This window comes from Heterocephalus glaber, unplaced genomic scaffold (assembly GCF_053883595.1).
Source record: "Heterocephalus glaber isolate CG9 unplaced genomic scaffold, H.glaber_assembly_v1.0 deba00001608, whole genome shotgun sequence".
Classification (NCBI taxonomy): domain Eukaryota; kingdom Metazoa; phylum Chordata; class Mammalia; order Rodentia; family Bathyergidae; genus Heterocephalus; species Heterocephalus glaber.
The window spans coordinates 41,093,614-41,108,359 of NW_028258379.1; the positions used below are offsets into that span (position 1 = coordinate 41,093,614).

General features: G+C 61.3%; 2 protein-coding genes across 5 annotated transcripts in view; one reads left to right on the top strand and one right to left on the bottom strand.

The window, feature by feature from the left end:
* The window catches only part of Ahnak2 (AHNAK nucleoprotein 2), a 37,388-nt gene extending 34,549 nt beyond the window's left edge, over positions 1-2,839 (bottom strand). For 2 of the 3 annotated variants that reach the window (XM_087195650.1, XM_087195679.1), the window contains exon 1: positions 2,644-2,839. In XM_087195650.1, coding sequence (XP_087051776.1) covers positions 2,644-2,698 — 55 coding nt within the window. In that variant the 5' untranslated portion in view covers positions 2,699-2,839. Of the gene's footprint in view, positions 1-906; positions 1,110-2,643 lie in introns of those variants that run through there. The other variant, XM_087195669.1, reaches the window with a different exon arrangement.
* Positions 2,840-7,501: 4,662 nt separating this feature from the next.
* Positions 7,502-14,631, top strand: Clba1 (clathrin binding box of aftiphilin containing 1). 2 transcript variants are annotated; one of them, XM_004836841.3, is made up of 6 exons: positions 7,502-7,661; positions 7,990-8,517; positions 9,665-9,810; positions 11,093-11,222; positions 12,746-12,862; positions 13,903-14,631. In XM_004836841.3, the coding sequence occupies exons 2-6, from the start codon at positions 8,053-8,055 to the stop codon at positions 14,062-14,064; spliced, it is 1,020 nt and encodes a 339-aa protein (XP_004836898.1). In that variant the 5' UTR covers positions 7,502-7,661; positions 7,990-8,052; the 3' UTR covers positions 14,065-14,631. The 2 variants fall into 2 exon arrangements, with proteins under 2 accessions (XP_004836898.1, XP_004836899.1); XM_004836842.4 differs by having other exon boundaries at positions 7,514-7,661; positions 7,990-8,175.
* Positions 14,632-14,746: the final 115 nt, after the last annotated feature.

Genomic DNA, 14,746 nt, shown 5'->3' on the forward strand with positions numbered 1-14,746 from the left:
CCTGGGCAAGGGAGGTCACACTGCTGCCTGGGCCCAGGGAGCCTAGGGTGCTCTGCCAGTGTGACTCTCCTGTCACAGGGCCCACCTTCCCCCTTTCCCCAGCTGCACCAGAGTTCACAACCTGAGGCTTGCAGCAGGAGCCAGAGGCCAGGAGGCAGCCCAGGCCCAGCCCTCGGGAAGAGCTTGGGGTATTGTCAAGAACACATAGCAAGGGCTGGGCATGGGGGTCCACACCTGTAATCTCAGCACTCGGGGAGGCTGAAACAGGAAGGTAGCAAGTGCAAGCCTTGATAACTTAACTTATGGAGACCCTGACTCAAATTTTTTTAAAAAATTACTTTAAAGGCTGGAGATATAGCTCAGTGTGAAGGCCCAGGGTTCAATGCCCAGGACTAAAAAATTTTTAAATCCCCCAGACACTGCTGGTGGTAGCCTGAGAACCCACCTCATTGTGGGGGGGAGGGTGGACTCTGGGGCCACCTCCTCAGTGCCCATCCTCACCTGAGGAAGGCCCGAAAGAGCCCAGCCCCTGTAGTTCCCCTTCCTGTTGGACCCACACATCCCCACCCAAAGCACGTGGCGAGTCACTCTGGCCAGAGAGCTCCACCCTGGTGCAGGCTTCTGCCTCCTGTCCCTGGCCCCAAGGTCCTATCAGTGGGGGCAGCCTGTTCACGGAGGGGATGGTGCAGGAGTCCCCTGGCTCTCAGCACTGGCCTGGCATGGCAGCCCGGGCCCTCTAGGGCAGAGGTGAGGTCCTGGCCCACAGCCCCAGCCCTGCAGCACAAAGGGCACCAGCCCGACACAGAGCTGTGCTGCCCTGCACGGCACTCTCTCGGGAGAGGCCCAACCATGCCATGGCCCACCCACAGGAGAGATGCACGGACATCTCTCGCCATGCCCCTGCACCTGTCTGGGCTGCAGCTGGAGGAAGAACTCAGGCCAAGCCACGCATGGGTTCAGGCTGGGGATCCAGGTTCCCCGGCCCTCTAGCTTCCAGGACCCAGCTCTGCCTCTGGGAAAGGTGTGACACGCAGCGCTCACGCGATGACCTGTGTGGCATCACCAGCAGGAGCTCTTCGTGAGGTCACACACTCGAGCTCCCTTCCTCTAAGATGGAGCTGGAGCACCCCGGACTGGGCGGATCCCTCTGTAGCAGTCTCCTGGTTCGGGCGCATGCCAAGTGTGGCCACCAGGGGGCAGCCTCACAGGCATGGCTCGTACAGAGGGCAGACCTGGAATGGGCAGAGACAAGGGCAGGCCAGGGACGCCCTAGCTCTGGCCTTCTGCCACGTGACTGCAGCTACAGAAGGCCTGGACCGGCCCCAGGGGTGTCCTTACCAGGAATGATGCCCAAGGGGCCCTAGGGCCCTGCATGCTGGATGTAATCCTGGAGCCTGATCAGGCAGGTGTCCTGCAGGGTCTGCAGGTGGGCCACTGACCCCATCCCTAAGAGCACACGGTTCTGTCTGCTGGTTGTGCAGAGACAGGCCCCAGGCAGCCAGGGCACCACGACACAAATTCAGGAATGAGGCCAGTGAGGAGGGACACCAAGTCCAGGTCTCTAGGGAAGCAGAGACTGGGTGCAAGGGTCCAAAAACCTGCAGCCCAGGAGCTGCGGCAGCCAGAAAAGAGGAGGAAAGCAGCATGGGAGCAGCCAGCCACCCCGGGAAGCAAGATGCAGAGGCGGGAGTCCTCGAAGTTCCCTTCTAAGGAAGCTGATCTAGACACAGTACAGAGAAGGGGCCGGGCCCACGCCCACCAGGCTACCATTCTCCCGCTGCTTTCTGGGGCAGCCTGGCACCCTGGGCTCCCTCCTGGGCAAGGGAGGCCCAGACAGTCCCAGGGGCCTGGGCTCCCTGTGCTGTAGCCCTTCAGACTAAGCCCGTCACCTGGCCTCATCCTCACCTGACAAGTAGGCCCGGGGGCTCCAAAGCAGGTGCCAGGCCTGGCACCCTCTCTGCATCATCAACCTGTCTCCCCCAGGGTTGCGGTCCAGTCTGAGTCAATGCAGCACTGCCACAGCCCCTTGCCAGCACCTGGCCAGGTGCCCTGGGTGTGGCCAGCTGCGGCACTGCTGACCAAGCCCAGAGGACAGCCCCTGCTGCCCTCTCTGCTCTGCAAGAGGCCCAGGATAGAGACTGAACAAGAGCATCAGGTGCCCAAACTCCAGTAGCCCTGGGGGTCACCCTTTTGGCTGAATCCACCTATCCACCCAGCACACAAGGAGCCTGGGGGCTTGCGCTCGGCCCACCCAGGCCCCTTACTAAGCCCCAGACCTCAAGCATAGCCCTGCAGGGCCAACACCTAGCTGGTGAGGCGTGGGAACACACAGTGGACCTCGCCTAGCCTGGCCTGCCGCCCCGGTCAAGTCCAAGGCCCACACTGAGTGCAGACAGGCTGCTCCCCAGCGCAGGTCAGCGGCAGGCCTCGCCCCACGTCGACGCCTGCCCTGCTGGGTTACAGCAGAGGGACAGTGATGGAGAGGGAGGGATAGGCAGGGGCAGACGGGAGCAGGGAGGTGCAGACAGAGGCAAAGTAAGCATCAGAGATGGGGGAGCGCCGATGCGATGCCCGAGGAGAGGCAGGGACCCGCCCTCGGAGCCCACCCGCGGGGGCAGGGCTGTAGGCGGGGAGGGGGCGCACCGCTGCCCGGGGCTCCGGGCCAGGTGGGCAGCACCACGTGGAAGCAGTCGCACATCGCAGCGGCCGGCGGTGCGGGCTCCGGTGCCCGGCGCTCCAGTCGCGGACCGGGCGGCAGCTCCGGCTCTCTGGCGCGGGCGGCGGGCGCGGGCTCAGTGCCCTGCGCTGCTGCGGGCCGCGAGACCCAGACTGCGGACACTGCCCGCACCTCCAGCCCCAGACCCGCAGCGGCCCCGCCCCGCCCCGCCCCGCCCCGCCCCGCCCGCCAGCCTCATTCAGACCATTGGCTGTGCCTGCCGAGTCCCCGCCGTTCCCCGCCCCTCCCCGCCCCGCCCCAGCCCCTAAAGCCACCCCCCCTGCCCTGGTCCTAAGTCTCGGCCACCGGGCCCCGCCTCACAAGCACGGGGTCCGCCCCACCAGCTACAGACCCCGCCCCATCGGCCACTGGCCCCGCCTCAGGCCCCCTTCTCCAAATCAGCCGATCGCCTCCTGCTGGCCTTTCTGAGTCGGGGCAGGGGACTGAAAACCAACCCGGGTTGGGGAGCGACATCCAGATCCCTTACCCTGCCGTCCTCTTTACCACTGACCTGGGGGCAGTGGGGCACAGGAGTCCAGAGAGGTGACGACCTGTGATCTGGGCTCACTACGGCAAGATGGAAGGGGAGAGGGGTCTGCAGAGGCGAGGCCAGGCTAGATGGTCCAGCGAGGACAGGGTGCCCGGGGCAAAGCTGCGGGGGGCTGTGGCGGTGGGGAGTGCCGACCCCCAGCCAGGATTCATCCTCAGTTCTTGTCAAGAGCCTGGGGGTGGGGATACAGCGTCAGGGGAGACCCCACTGGCCCTGCCCTGGAGCTGGGGGCTGGCCTGGACCCAGGGGAGCCGCAGAGTTGAGGTGCTGGGGGCTGAGGAGGCCTCCTGCAGGCAGCCTAAGCTGGGACCTTCGGGGTGAGCTGTGTTCAGGCCGAGTGCAGGAAGGGGCCCCGACAGAGGGAGTGGAGTGGTGTGTGCACAGAGGATGCAGGTAGGAGCCAGAGCTGAACGTTGCCTGGCTGGGGCTCATCTTGAAGAGGGGCCTTTAGCAGGGTCCGCTGCGCTCAGGGGGAGCAGAGGCAGCTGAGGGCCGGGGGCACTGCCTCACCCAGACAGCGAGCTGGGAAGTGAAAGATCTTGGACAACCCGGAAGCTGGTGGGGTCACTGGGATCACTTGGGTGCCATGCAGAGGGGCACATCGGGAGGGGCAGGAGGCCAGGGCTCCGGGCTCTGGCACCTGGCTGGTGCAGACCTGGGGAGGGCAACCAGGGGCTGGCAGGGAGCTTGAGCTGGAACGACCCCAGAGGGGACAGCCCCCACAGGAGCTAATCCAGCCCTAACTGTACCCCTAACCCTGGCAATGCACTGTACTGTCCAAGCCAGGTCGATGGACACACACACATCCCTTTCCTAGAGCAGGACATTGGGTAGATGCAGCCTGTGGGCAGCAGGAGCACAGCAGAGGCCAGGCCGCAGCAGGAGAGGCCCACAGCACACACAGGTGCAGACCACAGGTCGCCCTGGATGTCCAAGGACACACTGTGCACACATGCACACGCACACTCTCGGGTGCACATGCAGAGATGTGCAAACCGGGATGCAGACACACATGTGCTCACACACAGGTGCACACACTCCCAGACCACTCAGGTGAGCCAGTCAGCTGATGACTCATGCCCGACTGTTCCCGTTAGCTGGGCTGCAGTTGCCAGGCAGCCTGCCAGCAGCAGGTCAGACACACAGGAGTAGCTGCCAGGAAGGGCCTGGCAGCCTCCTCCTGGGGCACAACGGGCCCAGCTTTCCTCCAGAAGGGGATCCTGGGTCTCACCCTTCTGCCATGAACAGCCCTGGGTGTAGGCAGAGAGCACCCTCGGGGCTGGGTGTGTGCACCTGTGTGCCTCCCCTGGGTCTTAGCCAGTCAACTACTCAGTCATGTTTCGGGACCTGTGGGCACAGACTGGGAGGAGTCTTGTGGAACCAGCCACCTTGAGGCCGAGACCCAGGTCTTCCCCTCACTAGGTGGATGACGTTGGTGGCCCCCGAGCCTTGCTGCCCAAACGAAGTGGCTCTGTCAGCTTTGGGGGAAGGAGGGGATGGGGACAGGGGCTGCCTCCAGGGGCTATCTCACCTCTGCTCCTCTCCAGGCTGCCTTGGCAGGAACCAAGAAAGACAGGAGTCAGTGTGGCGAGGCCCTGCGAGTGCCTTGCTATGAGGACTCCCCTCAGGAAGAGCAGCCGAGACTCTCTCAAGCTGCAGCCACGGGGCTCCACTCTCTGCCCAGAGACCGTCCTGGAGGCGGCACAGCATGCCCAGGGTGGTCCTGCTCCTTGGGCTTGGATGAAGGGTGAGGCTACTTGCTGACCTGCTGAAGCCCCCTCATCTGCAGCCCCCAACTAAGGTGCGAGTGGGCAGGGACACTCTCCTCCAGGGCTGAGTCCGAAGGGTGGTGGTCAGCAAGCCAAGGACCCTAACCCAGCTTTGCTTGCCAGTGCCCTCCTGGGAACCCCCTCGGGTTGCAGGGCAAGTGGGGAGTGTCCTGAGGAAGACACTTGGGGGACTGTCCAGAAAGCTTTCCACCACAAGGGCCACCTGCTCACCCCTAGCACCCCGGGAACCCATGGGCTCTGCCTTGCACAGATGTCTCTGGGAGGGCTGGCCTGCAGACCTGCCTTCTTCACTCCTCAGACCCCAGCCAGAAACCCTCCCCACTACCAGGCCCCAGGATCAGATTGCGGCTGTCAGGAGCAAGGGCAAGTGTCACACTCCATCCCCAGTCCCTCTCTGCCCCTGCAGTGGAAGTCTGAACATCGCAACCGCAAAGCCCTGTCCTGACAGATTCCTGTTGTCATGGCTCAGCTGCAGCCTCTCCATGTCCCGCTCTGAGGACCGAGATCAAGCTATGGATGGCCAGTGCTGTAGGGCTCAGGAATCAATGTCACCCACACCCGCATCCAGGGAAAAATGGACCGAACTTGGGGTCACCCCAGTGCATACAAGGCCCTGCCTCCTTTAGATATCACCCCAGGGTGCTGCTCAGCTCTGGGTCCCACACTCTTCCTCCCTAGGCTGGATTCAGGCATGGGCAGGGCCTGGTGAAGTGCCCATCTCCCCCTGCCCGCCTCCTGCCTGCTCTCCTGTGCTCTCCTCTCAGGGAGGTCCAGATGCCCACAGCATCAATGATTGATGTCTCCTTGTGGCCACTGCAGCAGCATAGCAAAAACAGCTCTGCCTTGTCCCTGCCCCGCCCTGCCATGGCCCGCTGAAGGGGCAAGATGGACATGGGGCATCTTCATCCTTTACCTAGGACGACACTGTTCCCCCACTCGCCCACAGTGGCCCTGGCTCAGTTGCCTGTCCCCACCAGAGCTGAGTGCTGTTTCAGGCCTGAGCGTGGCCCCCAGGTCCCCTCCTCCGCACCCCACGGCCCGGCACATGGCTGGGCTCCAGAAGCTGGGAAGAGAGGGGGCACATTGGGAGGCTGCACTTTTTTGCCCCTGTGCCTAGACCGCCCCTCTGGCAGTGGGCTCAGCATGCTCCAGAGCTGGTCCTGCTGCCCAGACGTCACAGGGTGACAGAGGTAAGGGACTGAGGTCCCAGGATCCTGGAGAAGCAGGACACCTGGGAACTCCAGGAGTTCGAGGATGCCCCCAGGCTCCACAGAGCGCCACTCAGCGCCACTCAGCTCCAGCTCGTGCAGCCGGGGAATGCAGGTCATCCCAATCAGGCCTGGCTCCTGGGTCACTCCCTCCTGCACTCATCCTGAGGGGCACAGTACGCTTCTCACTTTCCACTCTGAAGCTGAGACCCAGACAGGCCTGGGGCCTGGGCCTGGGCCTGGGGAGTTACTGGTGGCTGGGAAAGCTGCTCCAGCCCCATTCCCTGTCTCTCCTGTGGGCCACGGCCTCAGTCCCCCTGCCCCATACTCGAGGACATTGCACTCCCCAGGACATTGAGGATGCTGAGAACAGTGAGCACTGGGGATGGACAGAGAGCAGGACCTGCCGGCTGATGCTGTCCCTGGTCATGATGAGCTAAGCTGAAGCTCACTGCAAAGTCAGACAGCTCCAGGGCCACTGCGGGTTCCAGGGTGACAGGGCCAAGACCTAGTCCTGAGCAGTCTGATGGCAGGGCCCCAATAGGTGCTGCCAGGCCGGTCTGTCACTCAGGAAGTGGGGGTGAGGGTGGCTAGGGTCCAGGATGCAGAGAATGATCTCATCTTGTCACTTTAAAATCAAATTTTTCAGTAGCTTGGCAGCAGACGGGCAGGGACTCGGTAATTCACTCAAGGAAAAGGCTCAAGACGCAGAGGTGGGAGGAATGAGAGCCTGGTGGTGGGCTGGGCATGGAAGAGGGCCTGGACAGCAGTCCGGTCTTCCCTTCCGGCAGGAGGCAGGGCGTAGCTGCCTTGGAGCCCGCATCAGTCCTGCTGACTGCAGGAGGCGGGGAGTGTGCCTGAGTCTGGGGTGTCTGCGAGAAGGGCCGGACTAGCTCATCAGGGTCCTTACCCTAGGGCTAGTGGCACAGGAGGGGCCCAGACAGGTCTGCTCTGCCTCGGACTGGCTGGTGAGGAGTCCAAGACCGCGAACAGCACAGGCCCGAGAGGAGAGTCCCCCACCCCCTGCCCCGCGAGCGCCCCCTGCTCTTCTGTCCGTGGGCGCTCAGCCTCCTGCAAGTCGGCCCAGGATCCAGGTGTCAGCGAGCCAGGCTTGGGCCCGGGTCCTCAGGGAGCCCCATCCGGTAGGGAGACCTCCCGAAGCAGCACAAAACCACACAGCGAGGGCAGGGCGGGGCGCGTCCCTTCTGGCAGGGGCGGGGCCAGCCAGTCCTGGTCCCGCCCTGTCCTGGTCCCGCCCGGACGGCGTGCTGACCTCACGGCGGCGTTGCGCCAAAAGCAGGCCAGTGTGCGCCGTTGCCAGGCGACGCGTGGCGCGGGTCTGCAGACCACTGGTTGCTGGTTGCTCGTAGCTGGGTTGACACGCTCTGCGCGCGAAGGTAGGTGGGGGCCTGGGCCCGGCCTTGGAACCTGGGCCCGGCGGAGCCCCCGGCGCACGCTGTCCTCGGGCCACCGGTAGCGCTGCGCTCGCTCCCCCACCTCTCACCCCGGGCCTCGCGCGAGCGCCGCTCTCTCCTGCGGTCAGCGGGGCCGCCCGGACCCTCGCGGGTCTTCCGGGCCCGCCCTCCGCTCGCCACACCTGTCCGGCCCCGGGACGCCGTCCTGCACCAGACCGGTCACCCACGCGTGCAGACGCCAGCCAGCGGCGCGCGCGTCCCCGGCGCCCAGGAGCTGTGGGCTCCACGGCCGCACGTGGGCTCTCCGCAGGAAGCGAGGCGCCCCAGCGCGTCCAGCGCGGTGGAGGGGCGGGCAGCTCGGCTCAGCAGCTGCATGTCCTCCGAGCTGCCTCCCATCGGTCTGCTGCCCTGGCTGCGCGGAGATGCAAGCCAGCAGGAGCTGGGAGGAGAGTCCGCGCGTGACGCAGAGGGGCCCGGCGAGGTTTCCCTCCATCAGGTAGCTGGGGGACGGAGGAAGGACAGTTTGGAACGTTTAAGGATCTATTGCAACAGTCCTCTGTCAGATGGGAAAGCCAGCAGCTTCGGGGGAGAGGGCCTCCCTATCTGCCCCGCCCAGGGTCCTGACCCAGGAGAGCTGAGTGGCGCCTGGGGGGAGTTCAAAAGCTTCCAGGAATCTTCAGCCAAGTTTGAGCAGTTTTCGAAGTGCCCAGAACTGCTGCAGAGACCCGCAGAATCTCGGCGGTGGAGTGCTCCTCCTGCCCCAAGGGAGCACAGTTCCCAGCAGCCACACCAGGGTGAACTCTGGGTAACAGGAACTGCTGTTGACCCATCTTCAGAGGTATTTCTGCAGTGCTTGTCACCCTGTTCAGTGGGCAGTGTCTTGCACACCAAAAGGCCCACAGACCTCCGGCAGGCTTTAGTGCACTGGCTGGGGTGGGGGGCTGCCGCCTTTGAGTGGCCTCTTCTCTCCTGGCCTTTGTCCCCTCCCATGTGGTTGGCTGTCCTGTCCTCCTGATGTTGCAGAAATGGATCAGACCGAGGTCAGGTGGCGCACCCAAGCTGGGCTGTGTTACCTGACCACTCCTCCCCAGGCCTACCCTCTCCCCTTTGCAGCAGCTGCACTTGTGTGGCTCCATTCAGGCACTTGGGGAAGGAGCTCTTTGCCCACATTCTGAAGCTGTAGCTCTGGGAGTCCCAGCTCCTGAGTTTCATTGATGAGCTGGGGAATGTCCAGCCCCTCGCCCTGCTCCCTCCTCAGAGCTGCCAGCCTTTGGCTCCTCCCTGCCCCCCACCAGGTGACTGCCTCTGGCCCTCTTGCTAGCAGCGGCTGTTCCACCAGTGCTCCTCCACCAGCCTGCCCTTCTCTCCTGCCAAACTTCCTTCTCCACTGGGGCTCCTTCCCTGTCGTCTCTTCCAAAACCAGTCCACCTCAAACACCAAAGAACAGATAAGTAAAATCACTAAGGAAGGAAACTGTGGACAGACTGTTTTCTAAACCAGTACTTCCCTGGACCTCTGACAGGTCCACTCAGTACAGTCAGCTCTGCTTTAACGCTTGTTTGGAAACTAGGGTTTTCTTACAACATGATTGATATACTAGGGGACATTTGAGCATAATAGAAATTTTGCAGGACACACTAGGCAAATGTAGAAACTCTGCCAGGTGAGCAGTTGGAATGCACACACTCTGCCTGCACACTGCAGACATCTGTCATGCCTGGCTCACCAGGAACTTGGGGCAACATGAGGCGTCCCCTTCCTCCTGTCCCACTGATGGAGTTGTGTCCTCACCAATGTCCTGTGGTGCTGGGATTCTCACTGCGTGATTGTGCACAGTGCAGAGCTTTCATGAATGACTATCAAAGGATGGCAGCACTGACCTCCATTAGGTGTAGTCAAGCACCAGTTTCCCTTGTACCAAGTTAGCTGACATAAGGTGGCTGACTGTGTGCGTCCCCCTAACTTCGGAATGTTCTTCTTTCTAGCCTGTTGTCAGCTATGAGAACGTTTTTAGGTTTGCTTTTCCAGAGGTCACAGTCGAGCAGACCACTGAAGACGTTTCTACATTAGACCATTTCTTAGAAGCAACCAAGGAAGAAAACCCCGGTCTCTCACCTGTACACAGACTGTGGTAATGAACTTAGATCAGAACTAAGCAAATCTCTGCAGCGCTGTGTTTGCACTGTGTGCTGCAGTAGCTGTGGGAGGCTCTGTGTTTAATGCTTAGAGAGCCCATCACTCCCGAAGCCACCTGTTTGCCTCCCGTGGGAACCACAGCCCAGATGGATGCTCCAGAGGTGCCACCCCCGAGCACCAGAATGAACTGACATGGGCACCAGCCCTTTGGTGTCTCTGCATGGGCAGGAAGGACAGGTGGGGCTGGGCATGGGCAGAGGGGCCTGTGGAGCAGCCACCTAGCCACCTGGTCAGCCCGCGCTGGCGCTGCCCACAGGGCTGAGGCTCCTAGGGGCAATCAGTCACAGGCATATGCAGATGCCATCCTCTAAGCACTCGGAGTTGCCAGGCACTGTGCTCCAGGGCTGAGACATGGGCTGGGCTGAGCTGCTGGAGATGTTAGCCTGAGGCCCCCAGAGGGAGGGAGGTGGGGAAGCCAGGCTGGCCTGTGGCGCTGTTCCTGTCTTCTTGGGCACAGGCCTCATTAGAACCCTGCAGACAGGCAGGCCATTCTACAGAGCCCTCTGTGGTGCCCCTGCAAAGCTTGGCCCATGGGAGAGCCAGCCTCCAGGGCAGCCCAGCAGGCTGGGGACTGGTAAGGCTGGAGGACCAGTGGCACTTTGGGCTGGAGTGGAACTGGTTTTTTTTTTGTACCGGGGATCGAACTCAGGACCTTGCGCTTTAAAGGCAGGCAGCGGAACCACTGAGCTAAATCCCCGGCCCTGCTCTCATGGTCTGAGACACCAGGGTGTTTTGAAAGAGATTAGGTGCTTAGTGTTTCCTGTCTGGTCCTGGAGTTTTGGGCCTTTCCTTTCCTCTCGAGGGTGTAAACATCTGGGGGAGACCCCTCTCAGCCCCCACTGCATTCAGCAGTGACTTTTGGCCATGACGAACATTCCCCATTCATTTCTCCATTCTGCGAATTCCTTGTTCTGCTCTGTGCACACCTGCTTTGTAGCCAGCAGGGGGAGGCACCCGTGTAGCAGCCCAGTGTACACCTTCTGGCCTCCCAGGTCTGCTCCCGGGAGAAGCCCTCAGAGTGCTGCACTACGGCGGGGGTGCTCTGTGGAAAGACAGCCAGCCCAGTGGGGGTTACAGACAACATTGGGTATTTGGGCCAACGCTGCAACTCAGTGCTGCTGGGCTCTGCCTCAAGGCCGGGTGCCCTCTGCTGGTGAGCTGGGCTTTGGACCTGCTCGGAAGGCTCTCGGTCTCCTAATGGCTGCGTCGTTTTCCAGTTCTAAATCAAGGAAACTCTGGAGAAACCTTGAGAACACCAACGCCACGTCCATATCCCAGTGCCTCTGGAGCAAGTCTCGCTGCCAGGAAAACCTCTTTCTCGTTCTCGGCGTGGATGTAGCTCGGAAGGTAAGGTGGCTGTGGCGCACCCTAGGGACCACCTGCCTGGGACAGGATGGGTACTGAAAATGCATGGTCTGCAACAGAGGGCACCTGCCTTCCCCAGGCCTCCAGGCCACTGACTTGGAGTGACTGAGGCAAGGCGGGGCCAGGGACGGCTCGGCAGAGCGTGCTATGAGGGCTGGTTGCCCGCTGTCAGGGCAGCACGGCGTCCTCAGACACCTGCACATGGCTGCAGGAGGGTGCAGCTGCCTTGATACCGTGTGTGTGAGCTTGGAGTGGGAGCCCAGGGCCTGGTCAGAGTCTCCTGGGGACTCCCCTGAGGACCTGAGGCAGGAGACATTGCTGGAGGCTGGCTGTGCCTTCAGTCCTACGGGCACAGGAAACGGGGAATGAAGCTGGGCTCTGGCATGGGCACAGGCAGTATGGGAACAAGGAATGGGGCGTCCAGGTAGGGGCACCCTCAACAGCGGGAAGGGCCGCCTGCACTCCTGAGGGAAGTGAACATCACCCAATACTGGTGCGCCTGAGCCCAGCAGGTGGCCCCAAGATGAATGCCCAATGCCCCAGGCAGAGCCCTATTGGGCTGGGCTCAGGTCAGCCACAGTGCAGGGAATTATCCGAGAAAGTGCACACTCCAGGGAGGGCCTTTCAGCTGCTGCTTCAGATGGCAGAGACCTTTTCTGTTCATAAGTGCTACGAACATTTTAAACAGAGGAGCTGAGGAAGGGTGGCCCTGATGAAGGCCCCTGTGCCACACAGTTGGTCAGGAGTGAGGGGTGGGAGGGTGGAGAGGACCCTGACTCATCTTGCTGCAGGGAAAGCAGATCCAGGAGACCAGAAGACTGGGAGGGGTCTGTTTTCTGTTGCTGTAACAAAATCCTGAGCCTGGGTAATTCCTAAAGTGTAGAAGGTTTTTTTTGTTTTTGGGGTTTTTTTTTTGGTACCGGGGATTGAACTCGGGACCTTGCGCTTGTGAGGCAGGTGCCAGAACCACTGAGCTAAACCCCCTGCCCCCTAAAGTGTAGAAGTTTATTTGGCTGACGGTCCTGGAGGCTGAAGCCCAGGGCACCACCTGGAACCTAGTGAGTCTCCTTGCTTCAGCACGGCACAGCGAGGGCATCGCAGGGCAGGCAGAGCCAGCGTGCCAGCCCAGGTCTCTCCCACTGTCTGTATAAATGCCGCTGTGGAGGCTAGCCTCCAGACCGCCTCTGATCCTAACCACCTCCCAGAGTCATCTCCGGATGCCGTCAACACAGGAGTTTGGGCACTGCGTTTCCAACACACAAACTTCAGGGGGAACCCATTCCAACCACATAGGCAGGCTGAGGGGTGCACAGTCCCGGAGGCCCGCAGGTCAGGTGATGAGCAACAGGTGGCAGGGCTGAGTGGGGAGCCCTGTGACCTGACCTCACAGAGGGGCCTGAGTGTTGAATTCAGTGCTGTTGTAGAATGAAATGTGATGGAAGTACACAAGTGCTCAGAGAGAAAATGATGATCATACTGGCTGTGACAGAGCTTTGTTTCCCCAGAGCCCTTCCGGAAGCCAGGGTCACATTCTTCGAGGTCCTGACCTCGAAGAGCCTGAGGAACTGCTGGCGGTCAGCAGCTTCCATCTACACCACTGCAAAGCCCTGATCCAGACCAAGGTGAGGGCCACCAGAGAGGCCTGGGAAAGGTGGCAAGGTCCACAGGCACACAACCCCTCCTGCCTGTGTTGAGTCTCACACACTTTGAGTTCTTGTGGACTGAGGGGAGGGGAGCTTTGCTGCTGCCTAGGGCAGACAGGCCAGGGGGACAGTGCCTCGGGCGCCACAGACCCAGGTGTCAGCTACAGAGACTGAACAAGTGTATCGGGGGTGAGAACTGGCCGGAGGGCAGAGCTATGTGGCAGGGCGGGCGGGGAAGCAGGACATGGGCCTGCCAAGGCTGTGGCTGTGCTGGGGGCCTTCCCTGCACCGGCACCAGGCCTTGCACCTGGCCCTGCACCTGGGTGGGTGCCAGGCACTTCTGCAGGGTCTGGTGAGCAGCTTTACTCACAGGGTCTGAGATCTGTGGGGCAGCCACCTGGTGCTGTCATCGCGGTAGGGACCACTGCGGGAAGAGGGATAGAGGAAAGGGGCTCTGCTGCCCAGAGAGCAGCAGCCCCAAGGCAAGGCCTCCCAGTACCCACCTCAGGACAGATTCAGAACAGAGGACGGCCAGCAGAGGCCAGATTGTAAGCTAGAGTTTGGCACAAGGCTGGTGCTGCCCTGCTGATACGGGCTGTAGCCTTGATGGCCAGCTGCTGTGGGGTGCCTGAGGGGCCTCATGAGCTCACACAGGGCCACTGGCCAGGGCCCCGGGGGACTCTGTGCCCCATTGCTCTTGGGCAGAAGCCTCTAGAGATGGAGCTGCGGCTGTCTCTGGGCCACAAGATGTCAAGTGTTGGTGGCCACATCACTCAGCAGCTAGCACTGGGGGAGTGGCCAGCAGCAGCTGAGTGTGGACACTTGTGTAGTCCCAGGGTGAGTAGGCAGGGTGGGCCAGACCCAGCGCAAGGGCTGGGAACCCACTTGAGAAACAGACCTCCCGTCTTGGGAACTGCAGGCTGGACTCAGAATTGTAAAAAGCTGGCTGGTCACCCGGGAAGACTGATATGCATCTGTAGTTGCACACCACGTGTACCTGACCCTTGCCCTCCTCACAGCTCTCGGGGACACCTGGCAGCGGGCAGGGAAGCCTGATTACCTACAGCCTCTTTCTGAAGACACCCCTCCATGGAAATGGACAGTACATCACCATCCCACAGAAAAAGATTTTTCCCCCACGGAATCTAAAAATGGCATTCTTTAATAATGATGTTTGCTAAAAGCAGGAGCACTTGTACCTTTCTGAAGCATTTTCCTTTTTCTTACTGATCCACTTTGGTACCAGAAACTGGAAACAATTTTGTGTCCCAGGACCTGCCACACCATCTGGAGCCCCTGGCCTGCCTCAGGTCCTATCAGGATGCACGAAGGAAGTGTCCTGTGCCAGACGCAGCCAGCATGTAGAGGGCAGGGCGCTGCTGTCCAGGCAGCCCAGCGGCGCCACCGATGCGTGGTGGTGACCCCAGGCGGCTCAGTCACATCCATGAGTTCAAAGAAAGGGGAAGACATCGAATGTCTTTGGGGAGATAGTGGTTGAACATGCCCAAGAACCCCTGGGGTGCTGTTCATGGAAGCTCCACACCGGCGCTTCAGCCCTGCCCAGCAGCCCTGGAACAGGCCTTGGCCTGTGGGTAGGAAGCCACATTGCCCTGGCCCAGCAGGCCCTGAGTAGCCATATCTTTCCCTAGTCATCTGCTGAGACAGCTCTTTCTTTCCAAGGGCAGAGCCAAGCAGGCAGCACTGGTTTTTTTAAACTTATATTAAATAAAAAGGCCTGGATAACCCTGTGTTCTTGTTGAGTCATTAGTTCTGCAGGGACTGATGCTGAAATCTTGTCCCCAGAAGGCCTGAGGTCTGAGGGGCTGGCAGAGAAGCCACGCTGGGCAAGTTGGAGGTTCTAGT

Excerpts from the sequence above, each read along its gene's own strand:
- Clba1 (XM_004836841.3), top strand. The coding sequence starts at position 8,053 with ATGTCCTCCGAGCTGCCTCCCATCGGTCTGCTGCCCTGGCTGCGCGGA. Across the intron at positions 9,811-11,092 it reads TCACCTGTACACAGACTGTG|TTCTAAATCAAGGAAACTCT; the intron begins GTAATGAACTTA and ends GTCGTTTTCCAG. Across the intron at positions 12,863-13,902 it reads AAGCCCTGATCCAGACCAAG|CTCTCGGGGACACCTGGCAG; the intron begins GTGAGGGCCACC and ends CCCTCCTCACAG.